This window comes from Ambystoma mexicanum, chromosome 8 (genome assembly GCF_040938575.1).
Source record: "Ambystoma mexicanum isolate Mex_15411 chromosome 8, UKY_AmexF1_1, whole genome shotgun sequence".
NCBI classification, from domain to species: domain Eukaryota; kingdom Metazoa; phylum Chordata; class Amphibia; order Caudata; family Ambystomatidae; genus Ambystoma; species Ambystoma mexicanum.
The window spans coordinates 1,079,553,321-1,079,565,373 of record NC_090929.1 but is presented as its reverse complement, the minus strand read 5'-3'; the positions used below and the strand labels follow the sequence as shown (position 1 = coordinate 1,079,565,373).

The 12,053-nt window shown below is 44.1% G+C and overlaps 1 protein-coding gene across 6 annotated transcripts in view; it reads right to left on the bottom strand.

Moving 5' to 3' along the window:
* UBR4 (ubiquitin protein ligase E3 component n-recognin 4) overlaps nucleotides 1–12,053 on the bottom strand; it is a 2,945,062-nt gene that overhangs the window by 2,764,307 nt on the left and 168,702 nt on the right. For all 6 annotated transcript variants that reach the window (XM_069611069.1, XM_069611071.1, XM_069611072.1 and 3 more), the window contains exon 8: nucleotides 5,185–5,309. In XM_069611069.1, the coding sequence (XP_069467170.1) occupies nucleotides 5,185–5,309 (125 nt within the window). The remainder of the gene's footprint in view (nucleotides 1–5,184; nucleotides 5,310–12,053) is intronic.

The following is a 12,053-nucleotide window of genomic DNA, read 5'->3' as shown; positions in this document are numbered from 1 at the left end:
ACCTTCTATGCAGTGCCACTAAGAAGTCCTTTGGCCTTCTCTTGGACTTCTCTTAATGTTTAACTACATTGTCTTGGGCGAACTACTGTTCCCAAGAATAGTAAGAGGACCCCTGTCTTACTTACCTTTTCCTTTGTGGGTCCAACACACACCACCCTATGTGGCGTGCTGGAGGGTTACCTAGTAACACCTTTAACCCACTCCTCAGGTAACATTCTGTTGCACTAACTCACTTGAATGGCTGGTGGCAGTGGTTTCTTTTTTACTACCTTGTGCCATGTATTTGCAGGCTGAATCCTCAGCTCCAGTACAGCACCCAACGGTGACCATTTTTTACCATGTCTTGTCATTTCTTCTGGGCTTTTACTCTGAATCAGGTTTGAGACCTTTGTGTGCTTTGCCTTGAGAGGGCTCCAGCCCTGAAGCCCACCCAGGCTCCAGTGTGTCTGAAAAGGCAGGAAGTGAGGGAGGGTCCCGAAACGTCCCTGTCCCTTGTCTCTAGGGGTGCCCGAGTGAAAACAGTTCCGATTGGCTGGATGGCTGTCCTGGAGGACAGCCACCCTGCTCGGTGATCGACAACCTAGCGTTGTGAATGAATGGGAACTTGCTTAAAAGGCGAGGTTTTTGGGACTAGAGGCAGAGTCAACCACTGGAGGACAACATCTGACAAAGAAGACATGAAGACACGCCAGCAGCACCCTCCTGGACTGAGAAGTGCCCAGTGAAGCCTTACAGGTGTGGTGACACAGTCTGTTTCGACAGGGACGACCCACACGGGACAACTTCCTCCCTTAGGCTGGTGGGACCAACCAGCCTCAAGAGAAACTATTTTGGCACAACCCCTGACTTGCTGCGACTTTCCCAGGCTGTAGAATCCCAATATCTGGGGAATCTGGACAAAACTTTGTTGGCATACAGAGGACCCTACAGAAGCAGGAAGTCTTCCTCCAGAGTCCCCTCACCAGAGTCCAAGACCGAGGAACTTCTAACCGGAGCATTTGTTGTTCTTTGACGCTTAGAAAAAGGCACCAAAAACAAAGCCACTGAATCCATTGCTGCCAAGTCCCTCGAGTGCTGTTGCAGGACCCCACCAGTTGTCATCCCTTTCATCACCACTACCAGGAACAAGGGTCTGCTGCACTGTAACCAGAAGGCATCCAGCTGGAACAAATTCTTCAGTTCACATGTACTGTGAGGCTTGGGATACATCAACCTTTTGCCATTTGTGGTGCTTCCTTCCTTAGGAGTGCTATAAGACCTTAGTTTACCTCAACTCACTTGCACTGGCCTTTCATCTTGTGTTCTTTAAGGGGACTCCTTTTGAGTTGCTGTGATTTTCTATTTGAACTACTGACTATTTAAAGACATTTCCTAAGAAGAGAACATCAGAACCTTGAACTGACACATTGACTTTGGTTGTCCTGGCTCTCTAAAGGTCCCCTTCTGAACCTATTGGCTTTGGCAGTGCTTGTTCCCTTACAGGTTTTAATTGTTGAACACTATTATTGCTGGGATGAAAGACTGTCTGCATCCCTTTGGAAGAATCTAACTGTTTTTATAGAATACCAGTATGTTCTGATCTAACCCGAACATTTCCCTCACTTATAACTTAATACTGCAAAGGTAATACAAAAATAAGTGTTATTACTGACCTCAAATGACATCACCCTTGGCGCCGGAAAATGTATAACATATGAAAGAATTACTCACCTGCTTTATTGTTCACTTTTTAAATTGAATCCCAAGTTGGGATTAATGTTACTACTAGTTGCTGCTTTTTAAAGAATGCTTTAAATATCTGTATATATAAATAAATGTGTATCATAACTTTAAGTGTGTAAGTGTTTACTTGGATACCTTTATTCACTGATTTAACTGTACAGCTATACAGCTCACATTACCCCTCTTAGGGTAAGCCTGGCTGCTCAGTCACACTACCAACTTGTGTTATACATGCCTTTATTAAAAGGTGGGGCACCCAATACCAAGAGATACGTTTTGTGTAGTCCCACACCAGTTGGACTGCACTCGCCCTTAGCCAACACCTATAGGCGAAGAGACGACATGGTTTAAATCTCCCATTTAAACAATGAAATTGCAAGTCTAAATATAAAAATATTTAACAACATGGGATCTTGCACAACTGTATTTTAAGTGTGAACATAAATATGCCAACATGTGTTTACGCAAACACAACATCATCATACTGGCCGCTGGATTAAGCAACAATTTATGTTTTTACAATGTGCCTTATGCATTGGATGAAAGGCACATTGGAAAAGGGAGACACTTTTCTCAAAACATTACCTTTTTTAACACTAATAAAAGGTAAGAAAAAGTTAGATTTCTTTCCAATATCCAAGTACTATTTAGTACACTTTGTGTAATTTGATATTCTAAATTATGTTCTCTGTAGAAAGGAGCATGAGAAGTAAATCTACATTTGAAAATATACATTACAACTTGTTTATCAAGGTCAGTAAGCACACATTCATTTATCCATGGTTATGCACGTTTAGGCTTAGAATAATGGTGAATCTTTGAACATTCTGATAACTGTTATATAAAGAAAATGTGTTAAAATCAGGATTATTGCTCCTCTTGATGAGCCTATTAAAAAAGGCGAAATGCATGTACAGAAGATGCAATAATAGACTGAAGAAATTGCTCTGTGAAGACAAAACTACGTTTACTATAACATTTTCATACAGAAAGGATATACTAGGAAGACGCATAAACGGCACAATAGAGAACTGATCAAATGAAACAAGATTTGCACTTAGAACCAACAAAACATATGAAGTAAATCACGATTTCAATTGAATTTTGTGTAGGCAATCTCAAGAAGCTATTGAGTGGATTTTTTGAATTAGGAATATCAGTCACAACGTACAACAAAAATCTTTTTCTTACTGACCCCCATTTAGATTAAGTTTCAGTGTGGATTATTTTTGCATAGCTAGAAGAAATTTGTATGAATAAATGGAGTATACAAATCATCTTTTATGCGCACGAATATTCCCTTTTTCCAATTCATCACTTAAAAATGATATCTATCATAGGAGCCATGTGGGCAGCCACAGGATCGCATGTTAAAAAACGTTGTGTGGTGGGGGGGCTTTATTAGAATTCCCTCTACCCACTAAAATAAAGTCAAATCAAAAAGGTACAGGAACACAAACATGGGAAAAGCAAAAGGTTTATGGTTACAGACAGTTCCAGTTCTGATGAAGCTCTTCAGAGTAAAATATACTTAAGCAGTCAGTAGTTCTTGAAGAAAACACAGGGGCTCAAGGGGCTGAAAAGCCTGAACAGAGGAGTTGAGGTCAACTCAGACGTGAAGAAAACAGCACTTCCCAAACTAGGAAGCACCAAAAATGGCACACACCAAACCCCACAGTAGCTTAAAGATTAAGACAAATTGTAGCTGGCTTCCTTCTAGGTGCAACATTGCAGACTCAGATTCCTGCTCCTTGCTCGAGGTGATAAAAGGAGAGACCTTTGGCAGGCAACTTTGGCAGCACTCGGGAGAAGGGGGTTGGCAGCAATGGATTCAACGCACTTCAGCGATTGTGGTTTTGGCGCCTTTTTGCTCAGCGCCAAGAAGAAACTAATATCACTGGTTGGATTATCTTCGATTACTCGGTCCTGAACTCTCTTGAGGGGACTTTGGTGAGGAATTCCTGCCTCTGGAGGTCCACACGGATGCCTGCAAAGTTTCAGACTGATTCGATCTTTGGAAGACGATGCACTTGATAACGGTCCAGGTACCCTAGGTATTGGTGTTCTGCAGCCCGGAAAAGTCACAGGACATCGGGGGGATAGCCCAAAATGAAGGTCTTAAGGCTAGTTGGTCCCACCAGCCTAAGGGAGGCAGTCGTCCTTGGCAGACTTGCCCTGTCGATTTGAAAACGGGGTTTGCAGAGCTACAGGGCTTCACTGGTGCTTCTGCTGTCCTGGAAGGTGCTGCTGGCGTCTGATCGTCTTCTGCTTCGGACTCCTTCCAGTGTAGTCCAAAAATCATCGCCTTATTCCCTGGAACCCATCCGTTCACTCCCATGGATCCGTCACTCACCTGGGGGTAGGCTGTCCTCCAGGACAGCCAGCTGCCCAGTTAGAACTGGTTTCAGTCAGGCACACCTACAAAGGATAGTGAAGGTTTGGCCTCCTCCCTCACTTCCTGCCTTCCGAGGCACATTGGAGCCTGCACAGGCTTCAGGGCCGAAGACCGCCAAAGGCAAAACTCACAAAGGACTCGAATGTACTCTAAAGGATAGACGAAAAGCCCAGAAGGAATTGACAAACAAAAGAAAGCGGAAAAAAGAAGACCGGGGCCATTTTACGAAAATGGTCACCCATGGGTGCTGTACTGCAGCTGAGGAATCAGCCTGCCAGTTACCTGCACAAAAGGTAGTAAATGTAAACCACTGCCACCAGCCATTTAAGTTATTCAACTGCAACAAAAAGCTACATGAGGAGCGGGAGAAGGAATTACAATGTAACCCCCGCCCCCAGCACCTCTCATAAGGTGGTGTGTGCTGTATTCAAATAGGAAATAGTAAGATAAAAAATTATCTTACTACTCTTGGGAACTGTAGTCCTGACAAAAGAATGCATTTAAACATTAAAAGAGAAGTCCAAGGGACTCCTCAGTGACACTGCACATAGGGTGCTGTGTGCACTAAGTAAACAGCAGATGCCTGTATTCACATATGGAGGTTACCAAACTACATAAAACGGTAGAGAATAAAAAGTCCCAGTCAGAAAAAGAATAAGCGAGTGGCAAAAAGTTCCACTCACTCAGGAGTTCAAAAAAAAAAATCTAAAATGTCCAAAGACCAGCTAAAGTTCTGGGGGTCTCTCAGGTTAAAAGGAATTAGCACAGAAACTGATAATTCTTCCTAACATTAAGCCAGCAGAGTTTGAGGAAAGAAGGCTCTACCAAAAGTGTGCTCCTTGCATGCTAACCTTTGTGTGCACACGGACGTCGGTGGTCTTTCTCCACCAAGTAACAATGTTGTTCAATATCAATTATAACGCGCAGCAGGGCAGCAGGGTAAGAGCATTAGAATGAGTGCTTAAATCAATTTAGATTTCATAAGCCAATATGACCAGACAAGGTCATCACTGCCAAAAGACCAGATGAAGAAACCTGGAATATCAAAAAAAAAATAGAATTCTCACCTGCATATAGGCAACTTAGGGCCAGTACTGTAACATCTTGCAGCCTGGATGGTGTCAGAGGTTCCAAGACTGGGAGAGAAAGGGTGTCTAGAGCCATGGTGACATCAATAACCAATGAGTGAAAGCTGGGGAAACAAAATGCAGTTAAGTACCAAACAGAGGGACAGCACTATGGGGTGACAGAGACAACGTTAGAGAGTCAAAGCAATAATAGAAATTAAACTGGAGTTCCACAGAACAAAAGCATAGGCAGTACATGAAAAGGAAAGGCACAATAGCAATCTACGGCAAAACAGAACACAACAGATATTAGGAAAGAAATCTCTTTGGATTTCCCAACCATAAATTTTTGTGAAAACTCCAGCAGCTTTTGTCATTTCCATGTACCCTTGCCTGACTTTACAGGTAAATAAAGCATTTTCAACTTTACTTACCTGTTCAGCTCATTAATTTCAAGGGCAATGGAGAGCTCTTAAGGCTACCAGAGAAGGGGAACGGTTTCCCTCAGCCATGATTTCGGTTTGTTTTTAATGTGCCACAAAGTACCATAGAATTGGAGTGCTGCTTTGTATCCCTTTTCCACTTTTGATTGGTAAACTACTTTATGCCTGTGTGATGTGCCTTAGCCTGGCTGGCAGCAGTGAACTGTGATTCTCATGTTTTGGCAGGCACTCGTGTGCACCAATGCCAATACAATATACTTGAAATGGCTGTTCAATGTGGACCAAGTCCTGTCCTTTGGCAATCTTATTTTTCGTCCATCTTCCTGCCATCTCAGGCCAGGAAACAAACAAGGGCATGCACTTCACTGGGTTAGGTTTGGATTCACGGGCTAATGCCTTTGTGTGGCTGAACTGGGTTTGGGACTGTATGGACCGAATACACAATCCTGCCAGAAAGTGTCTGTTGCTGGGTAGATGTGGGGTTTGTGGTGCTCCAGGACTGGACTGCCATTAGCAGTTTGAATGGTACATATTTTGCCATTGATGGGAACTCCAGACTGAATTCTGGATAAGAGCAGGAGTTGTGACTATTCTGGTGGTTCCCCACTGAATCCAAAAGTCTGAAGAAGTACCATGCACTGGAGACTGGGAAAACTGCATTGCCCAAGCCACACCCGGTGAAGTCCTGCTGAATTTCTTGTGATCAGATATGGCCCTTGTCGGGGTCTTCTTCGTTTAGACTGGAAGGAGCTACTGGTCCTTCATCCTGTAGCAAAGCCTGCAGTCAGTGGCTTTCAGAAGTAGTCTGGGACCATCCTGTGGATGAGTTACTGCTTCCCTTAGTCTGTGAACTGAAAAGCAACTGTAATTGAATATTACACCCCAAGGTCCAACTCCCCTAGACTAACTATACTATCCTGAATTAGAGTTACAGGATTATACTGTTCCTAGAATCTGATTCACTAGATCAGAAAAGTATATTGTCCAGTTGATAGAACTGATTTCTCGCTGAGCATCATGGAACAGCTGATCGGGTCTACTACCCTGCTATTACTGAAAGTAATCTAAAAGTAACTGTTGGTTTTGACTTCGCTAGAACTCCTGTTCGGTTTTCCAAATTAGGTGATATGCTTTGGTCTGTGTACCTTCAAGCATAGTGTGTTTTTCTATAATGCATTTATATAATCTATTATAGTACTCCTTTCCTCCCCGCCCCCCACCAAGATTTATCTGGGCCTACTTAGATTTAACTAAACCATGTATCTTTACAATACATAGGGGGTCATTCCGAAGTTGGAGGTAAGGGATTACCGGCGCCTGTAAGGGCACCGATGGCGGTAATCCCTTACCTCCGTATTCCGAGTTCCCTTTGCGGGTCCCACTTTACCTCCTGCTTTTAGCAGGAGTAAATTACTGGATCCGCAACGTGACCTTGGAGTAAATTACAGCACCGTAATTTACGGTGCCGTAATTTACTCCTTCCCCATTCCCATTGAGCCCTATGGGGCTGAAATGGGAATGGGGAAGGGCAAAAGGTGAATGGGGAATTACCAGTCCCTCCAACCCTGGAATGGACCGGAAATTACTCCATTCACCATGGAGGAGTCGGAGCGGTATCGGAGGCAACCATGGAGTAATTTACTCCATGGTTACACCTCCAAACCTGGAATGAGGCCCATAGTGTTTCTGTGGAAAAGTTGTATTACAATTTCTTGTACTGAGTCTAAAGCCCTCTCTCCCTCCTAAAATAAGCTTGGCTGCTCTGTCTACACTACCCTGAACTCAGGTTGTACAGCCTTATACTAAGTGTGGAGTCTTGTACTGCCTCAGTTGAATGGTTTTACTAAGCCATTAGTTGGACTTCAGAAAAACTGTCCTACATCGGCCACGGCAGGTGCCATCCCTAGACGGAACTTAGAACTCTGTAAATCCTAGATCGCCGGCCCAGAAACATTGCTGCGGTTGCTGCTATCCACTTAAGAGGGGCCTTCCTCAAGCCAGGTTCTTACCTCTGCCACGAATCAGACCAGCTGACCCTCGACAGGAGATCCTTCAGCACAATCCTTCAGTTTATGAGTTCTTGTGGTACATCCTTGTTGTGGAGGCAGCAGTGGATGCTGTCTTAAGGAGTCTGGCTGATTCTGCTGCAAGTATGTCAGAAAAGTCCCAAAACAAAGATCAGAATCACTGAACAGCTGGACCCAATCCAGACACCAACGTCAGCCACTGCACCTGCAACCCATGACTCCAATCAACTAAAACAATTTAAGTAAGTGTCCCTGGCAATCTTAGGGGTGGTCATCTGGAAAATCTGTGTAAGGGGTGAGAGTGCTTACCTGTTTTTGAGCCCCTCTCAACTGAATAGGGGTTGCATTGGCGTAAAGTTCAACACCTACCACTATACTTTTCCTGGCTGTTATCGGTGGTGTTCTAATCAAAGCCCTCTCCCGCCCCAGACAACCCCTAGTATTGAGGTATTGGGAGTGCACCGAAAATGTATTTTGATTACCTTTTAAATGCACCTCTTACATATAAAAGACTTACCTTTTGGGTCTGACCACACTTGTGCAGGGGACCTTAGGACTTGCAACCTCGCACCAACCAGGTACTTACTGAAAACACTCTTTTAGAGCATTGGAGACCTGCTAGAGAAGGACTGCAAAAGTGAGGTACCTGCTGTATGGTTATAAGGCAGGTTTTAATATATTGCGTTTCTCTCCACTATACAGTTACAGTTTGTGCACTGCATTGCTGAATCTCGTTCAACTGTGATGCAGTGTAAGGTAATTTTTAGTTGTATTGTTAGATTGAGAACATATTTTGAATGTGTTTGTGTGTAGCAGCGATGCATAGGGGTATTTTATAGTGGGAGGTATACTTTTGAGACCCATGTGACCAGGTGTCTGCCACAAATAGCCCCTCTGATGCTGCCTGACAGTCCCAAGGGTGTCTATTATAGCTTTCCCATTAACTAGTATTTATTTATTTAAATTCTCATTACGCGCCGCATGCCCGTAGGCCTCAGGGCGCACAAAAAACAAAGACAAGACACACAACATGACCAGTAGAAAGAGTGAGGCTATGGAGGGTTAATCCAGGTTGAAAAGGTGAGTCTTTATGGCTTGCTCAAAACATAGAAGAGCTTTGGATCTGTCATATCCCAGCTGGTAGGGCATTCCAGAGGAGGGGGCCCTGGACGTCAAGGGCCAGTTAGTCAGCGCTGTTAGGACAGTTTTTCTTAAGTCCAACTTAGGGCTTCATAAAACCATATCTGAGGCCGCACAAACCTCCACTCCAAGTATAAGGCTGTACCACCTGAGAATATTTGGTAGCGTAGACACAGCAGCCAGGCTTAGCTTAGGTGGGAGAGAGGGCTGTTGGTAGGTACTAAGAAATTGTAGCATACATATGGGCCAAAGATAAATCTTGGGAAAGTAAATACTATCACCCAAGTCAAACAAATATAAAAACCAACTTAATATTTATGGTATGCAAACCAGAATATAACCTTGTTAAGAAGAGCAATATGCAGTTCAAGGTTAGTCAAGCCTGAAGATACATATTCAAAATGGGAATTTGCTATTCTTGAGGCGTAAAACCAGGTTTGATATACTTTCAGAATACAGTAAGTAATTCAAGGGCAGCAGACCCTTTTGGTCATAACCTACAGTGTTAGTCAGTTACAGAATCATTTAATTAGACCCACACTGTTACAAGTATATATCTTGCAACATATGTAACTTTATTCTGTGAAGAATGGATACAGTTAAACTACCACCATTACTTTTAAGAACACAGTTCAGAGCTAGTTAAGTAAATCATATACTTTATAGAGGGGCAGTAAGCTACTCAGGGAAAAGTATGAACACAGGAAACTATTTCAGGAGTGTGTGTGTCAGGACAGTTTTTCTAAGGGCTTCATAAAACCATACATCTGAGAAAGTACATAAGCTCCACTCTTCGTATGAAGCTGTACCACCTGGGAATGTAGGGAGCACGGAGAGAGCAGCCAGGCTCATTTTAGGGGGGAAGAGAGGTCTGTAGCTTGGTAAAAAGAAATTAAGCATACATAGGTTACAGCGACTTGACCACTATAACCAATTCTGGTGAATCCACACCATTTGATTTCAAGGATATGAGTGAATCCTAAGTCATTGCCCTTCTCAAATCCATTAAACCTACCTACTGTAAAGGGGATTCCAGGTCAGCTCATCAACGACTGTGCCCTCCACCCGTGCCCCTTTTCTCACAGCCTTTATTAATGCATCCTTCCAGTCTGGCCATGTCCCAACTGGCCTTAAGGAAGCTTGGGTACGCCCGCTCCTTAAGAAACTCTACCTTGACCCAACAGTCCCAGGGAACAACAGACCCATTACCACGGTCCCTTTTTCACTAAAAATCTTGGACAAAGCAGCCTACATTGAAGTCCAAAAATTCCTTGAAGATAACGTCTTCTAGGTCTCCAGCAGTCTGGCTTCCGTCCAGGTCACAGCACCGAAACTGCATTGTTGGACCTTTAAAATCTATTGGACGGCCTTAGAGACGTAGGCAAACCTGCGGTCCCAGCTGCTCCTTGATTTATCTGTAGCATTTGACCTGGTGGACCACAAGACACACTGCCACCATCTCTCCACAGCAGCAAACTTATCCCCAAAGGCCTGTGCTTGGATCACCTCATTCGTTCAGGAAAGGGCTATGAAAGTCTTTACTGACTCAGCATGTGCCCATCCAAGTTACATTAAATGTGGAGTCCCAGAGGGCTCGTGCATTTTGCCTACCCTATGCAACCTATTCACTAGGCCACTGTTCAATATACTGAACTATTGGGCATCTCATACACAAACTATGCTGATGACACACAGGTACTAATCCCCCCCCCCCTCAGGTGATTACAAGTCTGACGTAATCAACCTCAACTCCACCTACTCAACAATCCAAACCTGGATGGCAGACAACTGGTTGTGCCTAAATGGCGAAAAAAATGAACTTCTGTTAATTGGATCCCCAGCCACCCTGGGTAAACTGGACAAACAATATAGCTACTGTCCTATTGACAACATTCCCATCACTTTATCCCAAACAGTTGAAACATTGGGTGTCTACCTTGACTCTAACCCGACTATGAATAGAGAGGTTAGCGCAATTTCCTCCTGCTCAGCATACCACTCCAAATTGCTAAATGCAGCCAGACCCTTCCTATGGTTTGTGCCCTCCCTGACTTATACGTGTAGAAATGAATAAAACAGACACTCCCTGGACAGAGAATAAGGCAGAAAAGAGCAGGCTGCGAGAGTTCAAGGAAAAGTTTATCTAGATCTCTGAGAGTGCTCTGAACACATCAAAGTTACACCATATTATATAGTACATTGGCATATTTAACACATGATGCTACGTTGGACCCGGATTGGTCAGCCAGTGTGGTGTCTTAGGTGTGGGCATCATCTCTTCCTCCGGGTTGGTTGCTTACTTGGCAGGAGGATTGACGTCAGACATCTGTACTCCGGATGGGTGAAGGTCAGGTCGCTGTGAAACATGGTGGTCACTATCTAAGCTAAGAAAATACATTCTAAATAATGCATGCACTAAATAATGGCTGATCAAAAGACTCCGTTTATCATGTCACTATACAAATCACACAGGTATCTATAAAATCTGTGACGTTTGGGTTATACGGATCACAGGTTGACAAGTCTTGACCACTATAATACTGTCATTGAACTGTAGGGTTAGTCTCACAAGAATCTCAGGTATGTGGCATTTGTTAGTATTGGCCACGATATACTGCAGCAGGGGTCTAATGTTAGTTGGGGGTCTGTTGGGTGGGTTTCATAGCATGGTCAGCGGTCTGGCACATGAAAGATAACTTGCCGGGACACAGGGTTAAAATAACAATAAGTTTCAACTGGCGAGGGTGAGAGGGCAAGGACACTTTTGTGGAGATGGACGAGCTATGAGCTTGGCTTATGCTGGTTCACATGCAGGACAGTGATCTCAGAGGAAAAGAGATGTGTTACATTTATTATTTGTTGCAAGCATCTCCGGCTTCAGCGTGAGAATGGCGCTGCAGAGTTTTCCAGTCAGAGTGGGAAGAAGGGTGGGGGCCAAGTGCACCAAGCTGCTGCGGCGGGGAAAAGGGAGAGAGGCATTTTGTACTATCGCAGTGAGGCCTGGTCACCAAGATGGAGTCGAAAGGGGGTACAAAAAATGGATGCCCCGTGTCCTGCTTGGTGGTCCCATCTATGCAAATGTAACCCAAAGTTAACATTGCGTAAGGGCGAGGGGTGTACCCACCACTAGAGGCACTTGGTCCGAGTTTTGTACTGAGAAGTGATGGCAGAGAGGGGCCCAATGGCCCCTCGCTCCCACACACTATCTTAACAGTACTGCCTTACCATTGCAAGAGGAATAACTGGATCAAGATTGGAC